This window comes from Somniosus microcephalus, chromosome 28 (genome assembly GCF_052327205.1).
Source record: "Somniosus microcephalus isolate GS21.2 chromosome 28, FLI_Smic_1.0, whole genome shotgun sequence".
Classification (NCBI taxonomy): domain Eukaryota; kingdom Metazoa; phylum Chordata; class Chondrichthyes; order Squaliformes; family Somniosidae; genus Somniosus; species Somniosus microcephalus.
The window spans coordinates 40493771-40515119 of NC_141014.1; the positions used below are offsets into that span (position 1 = coordinate 40493771).

The following is a 21349-nucleotide window of genomic DNA, read 5'->3' on the forward strand; positions in this document are numbered from 1 at the left end:
CCGTGCTGTACCTGCCCTGTGAGTGTTTGATGGACAAATGTAAGAAGTCACACAACACCAGGTTATAGTCCAACAGCTTTATTTGAAATCACAAGCTATAACCTGGTGTTGTGTGACTTCTTACATTTGTCCACCCCAGTCCAACTCCAGCATCTCCACACCAGTGTTTGATGGGACAGTGTAGAGGGAGCTTTACTCTGTATCTAACCCGTGCTGTACCTGCCCTGTGAGTGTTTGATGGGACAGTGTAGAGGGAGCTTTACTCTGTATCTAACCCGTGCTGTACCTGCCCTGTGAGTGTTTGATGGGAGAGTGTAGAGGGAGCTTTACTCTGTATCTAACCTATGCTGTACCTGCCCTGAGAGTGTTTGATGGGACAGTGTAGAGGGAGCTTTACTCTGTATCTAACCTATGCTGTACCTGCCCTGGGAGTGTTTGATGGGACAGTGTAGAGGGAGTTTTACTCCATATCTAACCCGTGCTGTACCTGCCTGGGGAGTGTTTGATGGGACAGTGTAGAGGGAGCTTTACTCTGTATCTAACCCGTGTTGTACCTGCCCGGGGAGTGTTTGATGGTACAGTGTAGAGGGAGCTTTACTCTGTATCTAGCCCGTGCTGTACCTGCCCTGGGAGTGTTTGATGGGACAGTGTAGAGGGAGCTTTACTCTGTATCTAACCCGTGCTGTACCTGCCCAGGGAGTGTTTGACGGGTTAGCAGTTCCATTTAAAATAAGGGACAAATGAATTGTGTAGAAGCATGTTACGTGATTGTTCCTTACTGTCCGCACAGGCTAATTTCAAGGCCTATATTTGTTGCAGCTTGTGTGTGTGGGTGTTTCTGTTTTTGAGGGCACCCAGAGCTTAAAGCACGCTCTTTGCTGCCATCTGCAGGCCATGCTCAACCAGCCCTGTTTAAAACCGGTTCACAATCAGAACGTGTGTTTTCGCTTTGCCAGTTGCCTTGCCGACTCTCCCTGAAGGCGCTGACTCGTTACTGGGGCACTGTTCCACAGGCCATGGCAAAACCCAGCCCCTCACTCAAAATCTGATCCATTGGGTAAAAAGAAAGTTGTTGCATTTCAATAGCACTTTGCATGACCTCAGGACGTCCCAAAGCGCTTTACAGCCAATGAGATCTGATGAAAGCTCAGTGAACTGAAACACATTAACCCTGTTTCTCTCTCCACAGATGCTGCCTAACTTGCTGGGTGTTTCCAGCATTTTCTGTTTTTATTACAGCCAATTAAGTACTTTTTGAAGTGGAGTCACTGTTGTAAGGTGGGGAATCGCAACAGACAATCTGCGCACAGCAAGCTCCCACAAACAGCAATGCGATAATGACTGGATAATCTGTTTTAGTGATGTTACAAAGTATTTACAGCACAGAAACAGGCCATTCAGCCCAACTGGTCTGTGCCGGTGTTTATGCTCCACACGAGCCTCCTCCCACCCCTCGTCATCTCACCCTATCAGCATATCCTTCTATTCCTTTCTCCCTCATTTGTTTATCCAGCTTCCCCTTAAATGCATCTATACTATTCACCTCAACCACTCCCTGCGGTAGCGAGTTCCACATTCTCACCACCCTCTGGGTAAAGAAGTTTCTCCTGAATTCCCTATTGGATTTATTAGTGACTATCTTATATTGATGGCCCCTAGTCCTGCAAGTGGAAACATCTTCTCTACGTCTACCCTATCAAACCCCTTCATAATTTTAAGGACCTCTATCAGGTCGCCCCTCAATCTGCTCTTTTCTAGAGAAAAGAGCCCCTGCCTGTTCAATCTTTCCTGATGGGTACAACCTCTCAGTTCTGGTATCATTCTAGTAAATCATTTTTGCATCTGCTCCAGTGCCTCTATGTCCTTTTTATAATATGGGGAACTGATCACAGTGCTTCGGGTGTGGTCTAAACAAGGTTCTCTGCAAGTCTAACATAACTTCTCTGCTTTTCAATTCTATCCCTCTAGAAATGAACCCCAGTGCTTCATTAACATTTTTTATGGCCTTATTAACATGCGTTGCTACTTTTAGGGATTTGTGTATCTGTAACCTCAGATCCCTCTGTTGCTCTGAGGCGGGTCAGCTGTGAAAATCAGAAAAAATGGCTTCAGACACCCATCCCGCCCCCACCCAATTTTCGTGAGTGTCTGTTCAGCTGCTCCCAAACTGACCTGACTCCAACCGGTGGGACAGGTAGTTAAGAGCCTGTTAACTGCCTTGATAATCCTATTTTGACAGACGTTTCCCATTTTCCTGCCTCTGGCTCCTGTTTCCCGTCTTGTCAGAAACAGTCCTGCTGCAAGGAGACAAGTTGCTGGGGGACATGATCTGTAGTCATTATTGGTGCAGAACTTTAAAAGCGCTCCTTCACATGGCTGGCATTCAAAGGCAACAACTTTGTTGTTGGAGGTTTGGGATAAGAATTTGCAAATCTACTGACCTTGTGACTGGTCAAGCTGACACCCATCTGCTGTTTGAACTGATTGGAATAATTTCAGGCCACTTTGAGTGTGCACTTGCAAGCGTCTTGCCTTAACTGAAATCTATCACAACGGGATCATCCTCTCATCCTGGTCGTCAGATTCGGAAGAAGAGCAGCGCGGCTTAGTGCTGCCGGATGAACAAGCGGCTCAGCACACAGCCTCCTTGGAGGAAGATGAAGAGGACGAGGAGGAGGACAAGGAGGAGGATGGGGAGTGATGCCTTGCGGCGCCGGATGTGGCCAATCCAGCAGCAGGTGTCCACATTGCTGGCCGTCAGGCAAGGGATGCACTGATCCATGCCAGATTCGCGTAACCTTACGCTTCAACCACAGGTGGCTGGCACATGGAGATGAATATAAGTCCGACATTCTCAAAACCCCAGGCATCATCTGTCCAATAAACGGTGGTTTGCGCTCAGTGTCACCACCATCATTCTACATGGAAATCACCCTGAGCCCTCACTCTTGAACTTCCATTTCCCAGCACACACAGGCCACACTTTAGGTGATCTCAGATCATTAAACCTTTTTCCACACTGAACCCATGTGCGTCTGCACACAGACCTCGAGCTCACCTCCTCAGTAATTTGCAACCAAGCTTCCTTGGTTTACCGAGGAGGTCTCCTTCCGTTTCCAGGGGATATTCCAAAAAGAAAACTGAGTTAGTTAAAAAAGTGAAGAGAAACACAGCCAACTAAACATTGTGAAGCGGATGCAATTTTTTTTTAATAAACTGATTTACAAAAGTAAAATTACTCCACATAACTGGGCCAGGAGCCTTAAATATAATAATATAGAAACAGCTGATGGAAGCAGGCCGCTCCCTCCACTCTGACTCAGAGCACCTCGGAAGAATGGAAATCAGAACCTCATCGCCTCCCAACCAGAGCGTCTGCAGTGGAATGCAGACAGAATAAGTGACGCACAAACTGAACTGCATTACAGGAAGCCCCTTACCCAGCTGTTACAGGACCCCCCTCCCCAACCGCCCCGCCTGAACTGAAGCTTTTACTGGCCTCCTACCGCTGCTCACAACACATCTGGTCCCGGCGCAGTGGGACATGTGGCACGTCTTCCAGGCATATCTTCTGTTTGGCCGATGATACGGGGGGGAGAGAGAGGGAAGGGGGGGGGGGGGGGGAAGAGAGAGAGAGAGAGAGAGAGAGAGAGAGGAATACGGAGAGGTGCCCAGCTCAGACCAGGGGCAGGATACGTCACAGCGAGGGGGGGGGGGGAATATAAGAGAGTCAACACGGAATGATATCACCCCTTGCCTCAGCCAGAGTGTAAGCCGAGGATGCCTTCTTGTAGTTTATAGGGGGGACAGGGGTGGGGTTTGGTTATAATACAGTCGCTCTGCAGGGGCTGCGAGAGGGGTGATGTGCGCGGGTCACACGATGGATCGGATGTGTTCCAACTTCTCCTCGTACATGCGGTGATAGGCTCTGGCCAGACTCAGGAATGGAGCGTCGCAGTTCTCCATCTCCTTCTGGAAAGACACACAGAATGGAAGAAGCTGCTTAAGGCCAAAGTGCCACAAGAAAGCCAATCCCGTACAGCCACCCTCCCGGTGCACGCCACTGTCCATCGAACCCCAGGCCCGCCCCAATCCCTGTTGGTCGATGTGCTGCACAGATCTCTCCTTCTTACTTTTCCTTCAGTTTCTAAGCTGTTGCAGTTGTACATTTTTGCCCTCCACCTCCTTCACAGGATCGTCAGCATGGGTTACACGCTCAGTGCAGTCGTGTTACAGTTCACAATCAGCGTGCCGACAGGATGGGGAGTAGCAGGTGGTGTCTAGGTCACGACCGGGAACAGGAACCTTCGCTGATTTTATCTTCACCGAGACCGGATGTAGCTCCCTCCACTGTCACCCTGGCTGAGGGCTGCTACCTCAGCACAGACTGGAGCTAGAACCTAGAGCCCTCCTCGCCCAATGGCTCAGTGCACTTACCAACTCAGGAGAGCTCTTCAACTCCTCAGTAGCCACCTTTGTTATTTCTTCTGCATTTTAGGTGTCAGCCGTGCCTCAGTGGGTGGCACTCTCGCCTGAGTCAGAAGGCCGTGGGTTCAGGTCCCACTCCAGAGACTGGAGCACAAAGTCTCGGCAGGCACTCCCAGTGCAGTACTGAGGGAATGCCGCACTGTCGGAGGGGCAGTACTGAGGGAGCGCCGCACTGTCGGAGGGGCAGTACTGAGGGAGCGCCGCACTGTCGGAGGGGCAGTACTGAGGGAGCGCCGCAATGTCGGAGGGGCAGTACTGAGGGAGCGCCGCACTGTCGGAGGGGCAGTACTGAGGGAGTGCCGCACTGTCGGGGGGCAGTACTGAGGGAGCGCCGCACTGTCGGAGGGGCAGTACTGAGGGAGCGCCGCACTGTCGGAGGGGCAGTACCGAGGGAGCGTCGCAGTCGGAGGGGCAGTACCGAGGGAGCGTCGCAGTCGGAGGGGCAGTACCGAGGGAGCGCCGCAATGTCGGAGGGGCAGTACTGAGGGAGTGCCGCACTGTCAGAGGGCCAGTACTGAGGGAGCGCCGCACTGTCTGAGGGGCAGTACCGAGGGAGCGTCGCACTGTCGGAGGGGCAGTACCGAGGGAGCGTCGCAGTCGGAGGGGCAGTACCGAGGGAGCGCCGCAATGTCTGAGGGGCAGTACCGAGGGAGCGCCGCAATGTCGGAGGGGCAGTACCGAGGGAGCGCCGCACTGTCGGAGGGGCAGTACCGAGGGAGCGCCGCACTGTCAGAGGGGCAGCACTGAGGGAGCGCCGCACTGTCGGAGGGGCAGTACTGAGGGAGCGCCGCACTGTTGCAGGGGCAGTACTGAGGGAACGCTGCACTGTTGGAGGGGCAGTACTGAGGGAGTGCTGCACTGTTAGGGGTGCTGTTTTTCGGATGAGACGTTAAACCGATGCCCCGTCTGCTCTCTCAGGTGGACATAAAAAATCCCACAGCACTATTTCGAAGCAAGCTGGGGGTTCTCCCCGGTGTCCTGGCCAATATTTATCCCTCAACCAATATCTTACACTGTCGTTTGTGGGAGCTTGCTGTGCGCAAATTGGCTGCCACATTTCCTACATTACAGCAGCGACTACACTTCAAAGAGTACTTCAATGGCTGTAAAGCGCTTTGGGATGTCCTGAGGTGATGAAAGGCGCTCCATGGTCTTGCTGACACTTCCTGTCTCACTCTTAGAATGGTCACTGGGTGAGGCACTGGACGTCTGTCTATATTCACAAGAGCTGGACTCCAGCGAGTCGGTGCCTTGGGGCGGAGGAGGAGGGAGAGAGAAACAGAGAGAGCAGGGATTATTCCCTTCACTTACCGCAGAGGTCTCGCAGTACTCCAGGCCCTGGCTGACCGCCCATTCCTGTGCCTGTGCATACTCCACAGTACGTCTGCAGCCTAAATCCGTCTTATTGCCCACAAGAACTCCTGCAAACCAACCAAAGGCAATGACTGGTTGAGGTCCCAGATTTTCCAGAACCAGAAAGTCTGCAACTTTCCCCCTTTATTTTGCGCCCCCACCCCCCCCAACCTTTTCCTACATTCTGCGCTACATTTCCAGAGCCAGAGGAGCACTGACCTGCCAGCTGGCCACTAGGAGCCTGAGCTCGGGCCCTTTCCAGCCACTTCGTACAGCTGTTGAAGGACGTCACGTTGGTGATGTCATACACAAGGCAAACGGCGCCTGCAAGCTCCCACTGTTTGAATGAAGGAAACACAAGGGTTTTAAAAAAAAGAGCAAGAGAGCGCGCACGTTATCCTGCTGCAGGCTGCGGAGATTCACAGAGGCGAGCTCTGATCAGCTGAGAATCATCTCGCCGGCTCAGGCTCCATTTCAGCACGACATCCGAGTCAGAGAGGCTGATGGCAAGTTCCAAATCACCATAAAGACAACACGGCAGCACTGGAGAAAACCACTGGGCAGAGCTTTCAACTTCCTGGACTATTAATCCAGAGAAAGCGAGTTCCTAACAGCAGCGAGGTGTAGTGTATGTACCCGTCTACCTTTAAGGAAACTATTGTATGTAACCGTTCACCTTTAAGAGAACTACTTTAGGTGTGGCACTACTTGTTTGGCTTCTGTATACTGTAATACTGACAGTGACCACACCAGTATATAAGCATTGTGGTAGGATTCCTTGGGCAGATTCGCCCTGACCTTCGAATAGTAAAGTCCTGTTTGTTTGTTACTCCTGAAGTCTGTGTCGTTATTAACTGCACAACCCACAGACTTTACAGTGGCGACGAGTCCGATCATACCCTGCGGCAAGACTACCAAAGCAACTAAAGAGCGTCGAAGAGAGGCAACCGCCCTCGTCGTTCTGCTGGGAGAAAACACGAGGCTGCAGCAATAGAAAGGAGGAAGACTTTAGCAACAAAAGCTTCCATCAGCAACAGGCACTGACTGTCCCTTCTGCCACGGTGCGGAGTGAGCCGATCAGCAGGAAGCAAGGCGGCCACGGAGACTGTGAGTAAGGGAAAGTGTAAAGAATATCCGGAGGATAAGGGCTGTGCACTCGACCACGGTCGAGGGGGAAAGGAGCCGGACGGAAAGTCGGGTCCAACGGCGTCGTGAGACAGCCAGACCGCGATCGGCGGGAAAGCCGGGCAGCGACCGAAGCCACAAAGCGCTGAGACCGGGAGCGTAGGCGCGGGAAGAGAGAAACTCAGCCGCAGCCGGGGAGGGAAGCACCGGACTGCGAGAGGGCTGGGAGGCGAATGGGAACCGAGCGTGCGGGAGAAACAGAGCCGACCAAGGGAGACTGCGCGAGAGCCAGTCCAGCGGCTGAACTGTTCTCCGCCAACGGGAGTACCCAGCGCCGGTAGAGCCGAGCAGGCGGGAGAGAGAGACTGCGCGAGAGCCAGTCCAGCGGCTGAACTGTTCTCCGTCAACGGGGTGTACCCAGAGCCGGTAGAGCCGTGCGAGCGGGAGAGAGAGACAGAGCCGAGTAAGGGGAACTGTGCGAGAGCCAGCCCAGCGGCTGAACCTGTCCGCTGTGGGGAAAGCGTACCCCTCCCACCAGGGAAGAAACGCGGGAAGCCGCCATTAGGCGGAGAAGACGACAGACGCGGGAAACCGCCATTGAAGGGGCGGGGAGAGAAGGAAAGAGCGGGAAACCGCCATTTTCGCGGGAAAAGCCGCCATCTTAGAAAAAAAAAAAAATAATAATAATAATTTAAAGAAATACTTGTGTTGTTCCCAAGGAAAGGAAGATGCCGGAGCGTGGGGACATCAACGATTTTAATTCTGAGATAGAAGACTGGACCACGTACGTGGAACGTATTGAGATACATTGTAAGGCTAATAAAATAGCAAAGGATGAAAAAGCTTTAACCTTACTTAACATAATGGGTGCGAAAACATTCGGGTTGTTGAAGCATCTTCTCTCACCAGCTAAACCGGCGGATCAGACTTTCGATGATATTGTAGCAGTGCTGAAGGATCACTTGAACCCCGCACCGTTGATGTTGGCTGAACGATTCAAATTCTATGCAAGAACGCAACGGAAAGACGAAAGCAACGCGGAATACTTGGTCGAACTGCGTAGGCTAGCGAAACACTGCCAGTTCGGAGGGAATCTGACAGAGGCACTGCGAGACAAGTTCGTATGCGGATTGTCCAAGGAAGGGACGCAAAAGCGACTACTCGAAGAGAACGATCTTCCACTGGATAAGGCTGTCCTTATCGCAGCATCAAACGAAGCCGCAGCGAAAGGAACTGCGGAAATGCAGCTAAAGGCAGCGGCACTCAGGGTACAACAAATTACTTCGGGTACAACGAAATGCTATCGTTGTGGGAAGACAACACACGACCAGAACCAATGCTGGTTTAAAAAACAAGAATGTAGGAAATGTGGCAAGCTCGGTCACATGGCTAAGGTATGCCGGTCAGGAACGACGTACAACAATAATGAGTCACCACAAAAATGGTACAGAAAGGTACAAGAGGTGACTAGGAAGAGTCTGAAGGAACAGAAGTCGGACTCACACTCCAACTGCAAAGGACTGGACAGTCTAAGAATTCACAATGTGAGTAATGAAGCTGACCGACAGACTATCTGGATCACGCTACAGATTGCCAAAGTCCAAGTAAAAATGGAAGTGGACACCGGATCGGCGTTGACGGTCATGAATAAGCATGACTATAAAAAGTTATTCAAGCATATTCCACTACGGGATACGGGATACGGAACTAGTACTGCAGACATACACGGGGCACAAAGTATTCCCCATCGGAAAGATAGAAGTCAAGGTGAGATACAAGGATAAAGATCACCACCGGTTGGACCTGTATGTGTTGCCTGAGGGAGGTCCACCACTTCTGGGACGGGAGTGGATCCGAAAAATAAAGATGGACTGGCATTCACTAAACACCATGACGGTGGATTCCGGAAAAGAGGATGTCAAACCTGAACGGTTGTCCAGAATATTGGACGAAGCTAAAGAGGTATTCCAGCAAGGACTGGGAACACTGCGAGGAATTAAAGCAAAGGTTAAGATTGCAGAACATGCAAGCCCAAAGTTTTTTAAGGCCAGATCGGTACCTTACGCAATACGACCAGCTGTGGAGGCAGAACTGGAAGAACTTGAACGATCAGGGGTCCTGTCAAAAGTGGACTGGAGTGAGTGGGCCACGCCCATTGTTCCCGTCATGAAGTCCTCACCAAGTAATAAGCCAGGGGGACCGGGGAAGGTCCGTATCTGCGGAGATTTCAAGATCACAGTGAATCCGGTGCTTCACACGGTACAATACCCGCTTCCGCGGATTGAAGATATCTTTGCTTCGTTGGCTGGAGGGAAGCACTTCACCAAGATAGACCTGGCTCAGGCATATTTACAGATGGAGGTCGAGGAAGAGTCACGCCAGTACCTCACCATCAACACACACAGAGGCTTGTATCGCTATAATAGACTGGTCTTTGGGGTAGCTTCGGCACCAGCAATTTGGCAGAGGGCCATGGAGCAGGTATTACAAGGAATTCCAAGCACGCAGTGCTACTTAGATGATATTCTGATCACGGGAAAAGACGAGGAAGAACACCTCACAAATTTGAAACTGGTACTCACCAGGTTGAAGGAGTATGGCCTTTGGGTTAATCGCAAGAAGTGTGAGTTCTTCCAAAAACGGATCTCATACTGCGGTCATGTCATTGACCGAGAGGGACTGCACAAGTCACCTGAAAAGATAGAAGCGGTCGTGAAGGCCCCCGCTCCAGGAAACGTATCACAGTTAAGATCATTCTTGGGGTTGATTAATTACTATCACAAGTTTCTGCCAAATTTATCCACGGTGCTGCATCCGCTGAATGCTCTGTTGCGGAAAGATACACCATGGAAGTGGAGTGAGGAATGCAGAAAGGCTTTTCGCAGAAGCAAGGAGTTGATTACCTCTGAAGAAGTGTTGGCTCATTTCAACCCAACGTTACCCCTTCGTCTAGCTTGTGATGCTTCCCCGTACGGAATTGGAGCAGTACTGTCGCACAGGCTACCAAATGGCTCGGAAAGGCCAGTGGCATTCGCGTCCCGATCGTTGACCCCCGCAGAGCGAAATTATGCTCAAATAGATAGGGAGGCCCTCAGTCTGGTGTGGGGCGTGAAGAAATTCAATCATTACCTGCAATGTAAGAAGTTCACATTACTGACAGACCACCAGCCGTTGGTGTCCATATTTAACCCAAACAAGGCCGTTTCCACCATGACAGCACAAAGGTTACAAAGGTGGTCCGTGTTACTTGGGGCACACCAATATGACATCGAATACAAAAGGTCCAAACAGCATGGAAATGCTGATGGGTTATCGCGCTTGCCATTACCGATGGTAGAAGAAGCGAGTACAGTGGACCCAGTAGAGATGTTCCACTCATCCATAGTGGAGTGTTTACCGATAACAAACTCAATGACTGAGAATGAGACAAGGAATGACCCGACTCTTTCATGAGTCTATGATTTAACGGTGGAGGGATGGCCAGCACAGAGCGAACCAACACTGCAAGCATTTTCACAGAGGAAAGAACAACTGTCAGTGTGTCGAGGAACCCTGATGTGTGGATCTAGAGTGGTGATTCCACCCAAACTCCAAAAGAAGGTGCTAAAGGAGCTGCACGAAGGACATCTGGGTGGAGTGAAGATGAAGAACCTAGCAAGAGCGTTTGTGTGGTGGCCAGGCATTGATGGAGACATCGAAGAGATCACTAAGAACTGCCTAGGATGTCAGAGGGTTCAGAACGCGCCACCACAGGCTCCTCTGCATCCATGGGAGTGGCCCTCATCTCCTTGGCAAAGAGTACACATCGACTTTGCTGGTCCATTTATGGACTCGATGTTTCTAATAGCGGTGGATGCCCACTCCAAGTGGCCGGAAGTAATTAAGATGACCACCACCACCACGGAAAAAACCATCACAGTGTTAAGGACTATGTTTGCTAGGAATGGCCTGCCGGAACAGATCTGTTCTGATAATGGACCGCAATTTGTGTCCGAAGAATTCAAGAAATTCTTAAAGAGCAATGGGGTTAAGCACTACACGTCAGCCCCATACCACCCCGCCTCCAATGGATTGGCTGAAAGGTTTGTCCAGACCTTCAAGAAGGCCATAAAGGCCATGGGTAATGAAGACATAAATCTACAACATAAGGTGGATAGCTTTTTGTTGGCCTACCGGAATGCAACACATGCGGTCACAAATCAAACTCCCGCCATGATGTTTTTTAATAGATGCCTAAGATGCCGGCTGGATTTACTCAAACCAAATGTCAGAAGGGACGTAGAGAACCGGCAATTCCAAGGCATGAATGAAAGGGCCACTAGATCTTTCCAGATCGGTCAACGAGTTTTGGCCCGGGACTACCGTACCGAGAAATGGCAGCCTGGAACTATTGGAAAAAGGCTAGGGCCGTTGATGTATACGGTGGACATTGGGGACAATATAATAAGGCGCCATGTGGACCAGATCATAGGGTCCGCCACAAATGGGCAACCGACTTCACCACCTTACCCGGGTAATGTTGAAACTGAGATACCCAGAACACCTACTTCCGATCTGGTAATACTGGAATCAGATGAACCTGACACTGTTTTTCAAGCCGAATCGACTTTGCCAGAAGAACATACTAGTCCGCCGGGAATGACGACACCACTGCGGCGTTATCCGGACAGAATCCGGAAACCTCCAGAAAGACTGAATCTATGAACTGTCTTACATAAGCTGCATATATGTTATAATGTATGTTTACTAAGGAATCAGTATGTTGTAAGCTAAAAAGGGAGGATTGTAGTGTATGTACCCGTCTACCTTTAAGGAAACTATTGTATGTAACCGTTCACCTTTAAGAGAACTACTTTAGGTGTGGCACTACTTGTTTGGCTTCTGTATACTGTAATACTGACAGTGACCACACCAGTATATAAGCGTTGTGGTAGGATTCCTTGGGCAGATTCGCCCTGACCTTCGAATAGTAAAGTCCTGTTTGTTTGTTACTCCTGAAGTCTGTGTCGTTATTAACTGCACAACCCACAGACTTTACACGAGGTTATGCCTGAACTGTATAAAACACTAGTTAGGCCGCAGCTAGAGTACTGGGTGCAGTTCTGGTCACCACATTACAGAAAAGATGTGATTGCACTAGAGAGGGTACAGAGGAGATTTACGAGGATGTTGCCAGGACTGGAGAATTTTATCTATGAGGAAAGATTGGAGAGGCTGGGGTTGTTTCCTTTGGAACAGAGGAGGCCGAGGGGAGATTTAATTGAGGTATATAAAATTATGAGGGGCCTAGATAGAGTGGATAGGAAGGACCTATTTCCCTCAGCAGAGAGGTCAATAACCAGGGGGACATAGATTTAAAGTAATTGGTCGGAGGATTAAAGGGGAGTTGAGGAGAACTTTTTTCCCCCAGAGGGTGGTGGGGGTCTGGAACTCACTGCCTGAAAGGGTGGTAGAGGCAGAAACCCTCATCACATTTAAAAAGTACCTGGTTTTGCACTGGAAGTGCGGTAACCTACAGGGCTACGGGCCAAGAGCTGGAAAGTGGGATTAGGCTGGAGAGCGGGATTAGGCTGGAGAGCTCTTTTTCGACATGGTGCAGACACGATGGGCCGAATGGCCTCCTTCTGTGCTGTAAATTTCTCTGATTCAGCGGGCGCGTAAAACGGTCGATACCGGATCAGCCGCCCGTTCTGTGCCCCACCCAAAGGCAGTTAAGTTTCAACCATGTTGGTGGAGGGCTGGAGTCAAGTGTAGGCCCAGATCGGATAAGGTTTCCTTCCTTAAAGTGGTTTTTACGACAGCTTTGCAGTGGGGAAAGAGTTAAACTGACATCGCTGGCAGTTTCACTGAATGGTGTAATAAAGACAATAATCTCAGCAGTAAGCTTTTTCTAAGTTGCTGAGCTGTCAGTGGAGATAACCTAGCCGGACGTGGAACCATAAGAGGCCTAAGAGGATGTAAGTTCTGTTCTGGCAGGAAAGTAAAACAATGAGTTGGAAGTAAAGAGGCCGGGAGAGGCAGGAAGGGAGGACAATGAGTCAGAAGTACAATGTTGATGAGACCCCATTCGGCATAAACAAAGGTCATAGGTGCAACAACAGCTTGGGGGATAACAGACATATACTTTTCCGATAATAAAGGCGGTACTTTAATGTAACGCGGCATAGGCAACCAATCAGTGACGATGCATGCGGGCCAATCAGGTGGCAGGAATGAATTGTGCACGAGGCTGCCATGCTTATTGTAGTGTATAAAAATGTAGTGTTTGCTGTACCAATTTGGAGAAGTCTGGCTAAGACAGAGCAGACTGTCTCCCCACCGGTGCAATAAAGGCAACTTGACTATCGATCTAAAACCTGGTGTCGAGTGTTGGTTTAAAATACTCCACAACAGCTTCGTGGGGACTTTTACCGATTCCCCTATAACCAAATTCAAAATCTCAAACTGCCGCGGTGGGTTTCAAACTAGCCCAGTAACATAGCCACTACACTCCATAACAGGGAGAGTCATCCCTGGGGTATGCTTTCACACGCTGCCTAGCTGTTAGTTTCAGAGTGGCGATGGCGGAGGCCTGGGCATGAAATGATCCTGCCCGCCCTTTCCGGCACGGAGAGCGGGGATACCCTGCCGGGGGGGGCTAAGGGAGAAAATATCTTCAAAGAATGAAGCAGACTAAGCCTCTGAAAGAAACAAAGCACCCACTAATCGATCCCCGTACCTGGCTTTCGACCATGTCATAGAAGATTTCTTTCCCTGACGAATCGAATAAGAAGAGTTCCTGGAGACAGGGAGGGAGGGAGAGAGAGAAGACACCGAATCAACATCCACTCGCCGAAAGCCTCTCGTAACTCTCAGCCGCAGTTTCAGAACGATGACGCGCGTTTCTCAAATACTCACCACGCAGTCAGAGGTGTCTGGGATGGGGATCGGATTTACAAAGACTTCCACTCCAGTTGTCTAGACGGGATAAGGAGAGTTAGTACTTCCACTCTCGGACCCACGTCCCAAATAAAAAAAACAACGCCCCACTCTGTAACCTCGATGACTAGAACTCAATAAATAAATGTTCTGCTTGCAAGATTCAAACCCCACCAAATGCCCCAAGGGATGCCCAAGATTGGGGTACTGAACCGGATGAAACGCAGAAACGTCAGCGTTGGCGCTCTGCAGCAACACGTGTGGCCACTGTCCCTCGACTGGTGCGAAGAACGCTCCATCTCCTCTCTGGACGGTAATGGCCCGGGTGCACCTTCAGTCACCCGTGCTGTGTGCAGAGAGCTGAACAAGGATCAACGAGGGTGCAGCAGCTATCAGCCGTCACCTCCTTTGAGAAACTTTATAAAGACAGTTGTAGGAACAGGGGATTCAGCCCTTGGAGCCTGCTCCGCCATTCAATCAGATCACGGCTGATCTGTACAACTCCGTTTCCCTGCCTTTGCTCCGTATTCCTCAATACCCTTACCCAACAAAAATCTATCGATCTCCATTTTGAAAGCTCCAATTGACGCCCAGCATCCACAGCCTTTTGGGGGAAGAGTTCAGATTTCCACCACTCTTTGTGTGAAGAAGTGCTTCCTGACATCACGTACTACATTTCGTTGTACTGCACTTGTGCACTAACAATGACAATAAAAGTTGATTTGATTTGAACGGCCTGGCTCTAATTTTAAGATTGTGCCCCCTTGTTCTGGACTCCCCCCACCAGAGGAAATAGTTTCTCTGCATCTATCAAATCTTTTTATCACTTTAAACACCTCAATCAGATCACCCCTCAAACTTCTAAACTCAGGGGAATACAACCCCAAGTTTATGCAACCTGTCCTTATAATGTAACCCTTTAAGCCTTGGTCTCGAGTTTATTATTCACTGTTAAATTAAAGTTCCTTCCAAGATTGTTTTGCCCAACATTTTGTGTTATAATTCTGACCCCCAAACAGTATGTACTACCTCGCAGCTAATTTCACCCAACTTTTTTATTAAACCTGAATTTGGGGGAAAAGTCAGATCATCAGCAAGCAGGTTAGAAAGGCCCAGGAAAAAGGTAGGGTACAATCACAGCAGTGAAAAGGGTTACACCTTGACAAAATCGACACAAATGAAGACGACCCTTCAGCCAATCCTAGCTCGTTCCCCTCGAAGGGATCTTGACATCACCCAACGAGCCAGAATGTGTCTCGGATTTCTGCCTCCACTACTCCAGTCCACGTGTTGATCACTCCGTATGAAGTCTCCTCAATTTGCATTTTCCAGTTTGACCCTAGACAGCCACCACCCCCACCTTTGCCTGACTTAGTCTCACTGATAATTTTTGATGCGATTTGCTTCTTCAGCCAGCACAGTTCTGACAGCCCGATCATCAGCGTGTGGACGAGGCAAACACCAGGTCCACACTTTGTTGACACCAAGTTTCAAAGTCTTGTCCATCTTGCTCAACGACTGCTAGGAGGCCATCAGCTGCTCCAGCCTGGTTTGCACCTTCCTGCACCTCCACTCCTAATCTCAGTCCGCACCTTGTCCCAGCGCAGGGAGAGCGATTAAGCCATCACCCACATACCTTTTACTACCTTTATCAACCACTTCAGTCAGATTTTTGTAGTCTCACAGTTTAGCTCTGGAATTCCCTCCCTAAACCTCTCCGCCTCTCTCTCTTCCTTTAAGACGCTCCTTAAAACCTACCTCTTTAACCAAGCTATTGGTCACTTTTTGATCTCATGTAGCTCGGTATGAAATTTTGCCTGATAACGCTCCTATCTCGCACCGAGTCCCGTTCGCCCATCACCCCCTGTGCTCACTGACCTACATGGGCTCCCGGTCCGGCAACGCCTCGATTTTAAAATTCTCAACCTTGTTTTCAAAACCCTCCATGGCCTCGTCCCCTCCCTATCGCTGTAACCTCCTCCAGCCCCACAACCCTCGGAGATCTCTGCGCTCCTCCAATTCTGGCCTCTGGTGCATCCCCGATTTTCTTCGCTCCACCATTGGCGGCCGTGCCTTCAACTGACTGGGTCCTAAGCTCTGGAATTCCCTCCCTAAACCTCTCCACCTCTCTCTCCTCCTTTAAGACGCTGCTTAAAACCTCCCTCTTTGACCAAGCTTTTGCATCTGTCCTAATATCTCCTTATGTGACTCAGTGTCATATGCCTCTGTGAAGCGCCTTGGGATTTTTTACTATGTTAAAGGCGCTATAGAAATGCTTGTTGTTGTAGTAGAGTACCAATTTTTTTAATTCATTCTCGGAATGTGGGCGTCACTAGCAAGGCTGACATTTATTGCCCACTTACCAATTTATATACCATTTATTGCCTTATGTACCACTGAAATATCTTATACACCTCTCCATTGCCTCTTTTCAAGGCAGAATCACAGATCAATAGACATACCAGGGTATAATTTTTCAGAAAGTGAGCGCTTTCGCTGCGAAACACGTGCGCCAATGCACTCTTCCCAACAGTGGAGTCACCTGGAGGAAACAGAGTAAAACAAGAACATTGTGACAGAACCAAAAAAATATAGACAAAGAGTACAGCTCACGGTGTAGTGGCTATGTGACTGGACTAGTAATCCAGAGGTGACTACAAATAATTCAGTATGAATGCGAGTTCAAATCTCACTACGTTTGAAAATTTGAATTGTGTTTTAAAAATCTGGGAATACCAATCTGGCATCGGGAGTGTCAGTGGGTAGCGCTCTTGCTGCTGAGTCAAAAGGTTGTGGGTTCGAGCCCCACTTCAGAGATTTGAGCACGAAAGTCCAGTCTAACACTCCAGTGCAGTACTGAGGGTGTGCTGTACTGTCGGAGGGGCTGTACTGAGGGAGCGCCGCACTGTCAGAGGGGCAGTACTGAGGGAGCGCCGCACTGTCGGAGGGGCAGTACTGAGGGAGCGCCGCACTGTCGGAGGGGCAGTACTGAGGGAGCGTCGCACTGTCGGAGGGGCAGTACTGAGGGAGCGCCGCACTGTCGGAGTGGCAGTACTGAGGGAGCGCCGCACTGTCAGAGGGGCAGTACTGAGGGAGCGCCGCACTGTCAGAGGGGCAGTACTGAGGGAGCGCCGCACTGTCGGAGGGGCAGTACTGAGGGAGCGCCGCACTGTCGGAGGGGCAGTACTGAGGGAGCGCCGCACTGTCGGAGGGGCAGTACTGAGGGAACGCTGCACTGTCGGAGGGGCAGTACTGAGGGAGTGCTGCACTGTCGGAGGGGCGGTACTGAGGGAGCACCGCACTGTCGGAGGGGCAGTACTGAGGGAGCGCTGCATTGTCGGAGGGGCAGTACTGAGGGAGCGCAGCACTGTCGGAGGGGCAGTACTGAGGGAGCGCCGCACTGTCGGAGGGGCAGTACTGAGGGAACGCTGCACTGTCGGAGGGGCAGTACTGAGGGAGTGCTGCACTGTCGGAGGGGCGGTACTGAGGGAGCACCGCACTGTCGGAGGGGCAGTACTGAGGGAGCGCTGCATTGTCGGAGGGGCAGTACTGAGGGAGCGCAGCACTGTCAGAGGGGCAGTACTGAGGGAGCGCTGCACTGTCGGAGGGGCAGTACTGAGGGAGTGCTGCACTGTCAGAGGGGCAGTACTGAGGGTGTGCTCCACTGTCGGAGGGGCTGTACTGAGGGAGCGCCGCACTGTCGGAGGGGCAGTACTGAGGGAGCGCCGCACTGTCGGAGGGGCAGTACTGAGGGAGCGCCGCACTGTCGGAGGGGCAGTACTGAGGGAGCGCCGCACTGTCGGAGGGGCAGTACTGAGGGAGCGTTGCACTGTCGGAGGGGCAGTGCTGAGGGAGCGCTGCTGTTTTCACATTGCTGTTTATGTGAGCTTGCTGTGCATAAGCTAAGTTACAACAGGGACCACACTCCAGAAAGTCTTTCATTGGCTGTGAACCGTTTTGGGTTTTGGGTGCCCTGAGGAGGTGACAGGCGATATGTAAATACAGGATCTCCCTCTCCTTTGCTGCTCTCTCACTCACCCGCCAGCACACACTTGGCTCGCAGTTTGACCATGGCTCCCGCTCTGTTACTAACCCACCAACCTTCATTAACTAGTCAGGTTGGTCAATAACCCGGCCCGGCCGCCGCCCTCACACCCACTGGCTGCCGCCCGCCATTTTGCCAGTCTCCATGGTTACCGCTCCGTGGCAACGCCCGCCCCGCTACGCCCCGCCCCTTTGGCGGCCGTTCCCGCCCCTTCTCCTCGCTCTGATTGGTTTAACGGGCCGTCAATCACATTCGCCGTCGTCTGATTGGATCGCTCTCCTTGCTCCTCTCTGATTGGTTTAGCAGGCCGTCAATCACATTCGCCACCGTCTGATTGGGTCGGTTCCCATTCTCCTCTCTAATTGGCTTAGCTGACCGTCAATCAGATTGGCTGCCGTCTGATTGGGTCATCTCGCGAGCCAATCAAAACAGAAGGTATCCCCCCCCCCTGCTACCCGCCCCTTGGTCCTTCGGGAAGGATAGTGGCTCATTCAAATGCCTGTTTGCGAAGGGAATGGGTAATATTTTTATTTTTAAAAATAAAAATTATTTATTAAGATTATATTTTGAATTTGAAATAATTTGGTTGCTCAGCTTTCTTTTTATTGGGTCAGGCAAACGATGTGGACACCTATATTGAGTTGGCTTGACTTCAATGGAGAGACTTACATTTCTATAGCGCCTTTCACCACCGGACATCCCAAAGCGCTTTACAGCCAATGAAGTACTTTTTTTGAAGTGTAGTCGCTGTTGTAATGTAGGAAACGAGGCAGCCAATTTGCACACTGCAAGCTCCCACAAACAGCAATGTGATAATGACCAGATCATCTGTTTCAGTGATGTTGATTGAGGGATAAATATTGTCCAGGACACCAGGGAGAACTCCCCTGCTCTTCTTCGAAATAGTGCCATAGGAGGACAAAGGGATTAATTAAGAAGGGGAAAATAGAATGTGAGAGTAAGCTAGCAAGGAACATAAAAACTGACTGTAAAAGCTTTTATAGATATGTGAAGAGAAAAAGATTGGTGAAGTCAAGCGTAGGTCCCTTGCAGTCAGAATCAGGGGAATTTATAATGGGGAACAAAGAAATGGCTGACCAATTAAATACATACTTTGGTTCTGTCTTCACAAAGGAGGACACAAATAACCTCCCAGAGATGTCAGGGAACATAGGGTCTAATGAAAGGGAGGAACTGAAAGAAATCAGTATTTGTAGGGAAATGGTGTTAGGGAAATTGACGGGATTGAGGGCCGATAAATCCCATGGGCCTGATAATCTACATCCTAGGGTACTTAAGGAAGTGGCCCTAGAAATAGTAGATGCATTGCTGATCATCTTCCAAAATTCGATAGACTCTGGAACAGTACCCATGGATTGGAGGGTAGCTAATGTTACCCCACTATTCAAAAAAGGTGGTAGAGAGAAAACAGGGAATTACAGACCGGTAAGCCTGACATCGGTAGTGGGGAAAATGCTAGAGTCCATTATAAAAGATGTAATAGCAGAGCATTTGGAAAACAGTGACAGGATCGGACAAAGTCAACATGGATTTACAAAAGGTAAATCGTGCTTGACTAATCTACTGGAATTTTTTGAGGATGTAACTGGTAAAATAGATGAGGGAGAACCAGTGGATGTGGTGTATTTGGACTTTCAGAAGGCTTTCGATAAGGTCCCGCATAAGAGATTAGCGTGTAAAGTTAAGGCACATGGGATTGGGGGCAAGGTATTGACTTGGATAGAGAACTGGTTGGCAGACAAAAAGCAAAAAGTTGGAATAAATGGGTCTTTTTCCAAGTGGCAGGCAGTGACTAGTGGGGTACTGTAGGGATCGGCCCTTGGACCCCAGCTATTCACAATATATATTAATGATCTAGACAAGGGAACTAGATGTAATATCTCCAAATTTGCAGACGACACAAAACTGGGTGGGTGTGTGTGCTGTGAGGAGGATGCTGAGAAACTCCAGTACGATTTGGTCAGGTTGGGTGATTGGGCAGATGCATGGCAGATGCAAAATAACGTGGATAAATGTGAGGTTATCCACTTTGGTGGCAAAAACAGGAAGGCAGATTATCTGAATGGCAATAGATTGGGAGAAGGGGAAGTGCAACGAGACCTGGGTGTTCTTGTGCACCAGTCGCTGAAGGTAAGCATGCAGGTGCAGCAGGCGGTTAAGAAGGCAAATGGTATGTTGGCCTTTGTAGCGAGAGGGTTTGAGTACAGGAACAAGGATGTTTTGCTGCAGTTGTACAGGGCCTTGGTGAGACCACATCTTGAGTATTGTGTGCAGTTTTGGTCACCTTATCTGAGGAAGGATGTTCTTGCCATGGAAGGAGTTCAGCGAAGATTCACCAGGCTGATACCTGGGATGGCAATTTCAATTTTATTTTATTTGTCACATAACCAAATACAACATGTGAAATCCAGCCAGTGAAATGCTTTTTTCTTAACGAGCCGAGCGCACCAAGCAGCAAAGGGCACTTAGCTGCCTGGTACGCACGGAGCCCACAAGGACGGTAGCCATCTTCATCGGCGCCATCACAATAGGGTCCGCTCTCGCCTCGCTCCACCTTTCCCGCACTCCTGCCCGACAATTTTCAGCCGCCGTGGTACCGACGTCCCGGGGCCTGCTTCTCCCTGGCTCTCCTTCCACCCAGTCTGGCCTCCGAGCCGTCCGACCTTCCAGGGCCTGCTTTTCCCGCCCTCAGTCCGCCTCCCCTCCTACCGGTTCGACCTCCGAGCTACAGCGGGTCGTCGTGTCCTCCATTGCTGCTTCTGCTGCCTCCCCGCCAAGTTTATCAGCGCCGATGCATAGCGCCTGTAGCGGGACAACCGACTCGGAGAGCGCTTACCCGGCGACTGCCACGGCAGGAATGACGTATGAGAGATTGGGTCAATTGGGCTTATACTCACTGGAGTTTAGAAGAATGAGGGGATCTCATTGAAACTTATAAAATTCTGACAGGACTGGACAGACTAGATGCAGGAAGGATGTTCCCAATGGTCGGGGAGTCCAGAACCAGGGGTCAGTCTAAGGATAAGGGGTAAGCCATTTAGGACAGAAATGAGGAGGAATTTCTTCACCCAGAGAGTGGTGAACCTGTGGAATTCTCTACCACAGAAGGCAGTTGAGGCCAATTCATTAAATATATTCAAGGAGGAGTTGGATATATTACTTAAGGCTAAAGGGATCAAGGGATATGGGGAGAAAGCAGGGACCGGGTACCGAGTTTGGATGATCAGCCATGATCGCATTGAATGGCAGAGCAGGCTCGAGGGGCCGAATGGCCTACTCCTGCTCCTATGTTTGAGTCTAATTCCCAATTAAAATTACTTTGGCTGTGCTTTCAGCTATTCCTAATCGCTGGTATTTCCTCCCAAAACCCCTCTGCCTCACCACCCCTCAAACTAAAAA

At 50.2% G+C, this 21349-nt stretch overlaps 1 protein-coding gene across 1 annotated transcript; it reads right to left on the reverse strand.

Moving 5' to 3' along the window:
• Positions 1–3180: 3180 nt before the first annotated feature.
• On the reverse strand, positions 3181–18090 carry ift27 (intraflagellar transport 27 homolog (Chlamydomonas)). Its single transcript, XM_085968992.1, has 7 exons — positions 17923–18090; positions 16347–16426; positions 13864–13923; positions 13685–13744; positions 6061–6178; positions 5800–5909; positions 3181–3972 (listed from the first exon to the last, which is right to left on the reverse strand). Exons 1-7 carry the CDS (start codon positions 17954–17956, stop codon positions 3874–3876), a joined length of 561 nt encoding a protein of 186 aa, XP_085825118.1. The 5' UTR covers positions 17957–18090; the 3' UTR covers positions 3181–3873.
• Positions 18091–21349: the final 3259 nt, after the last annotated feature.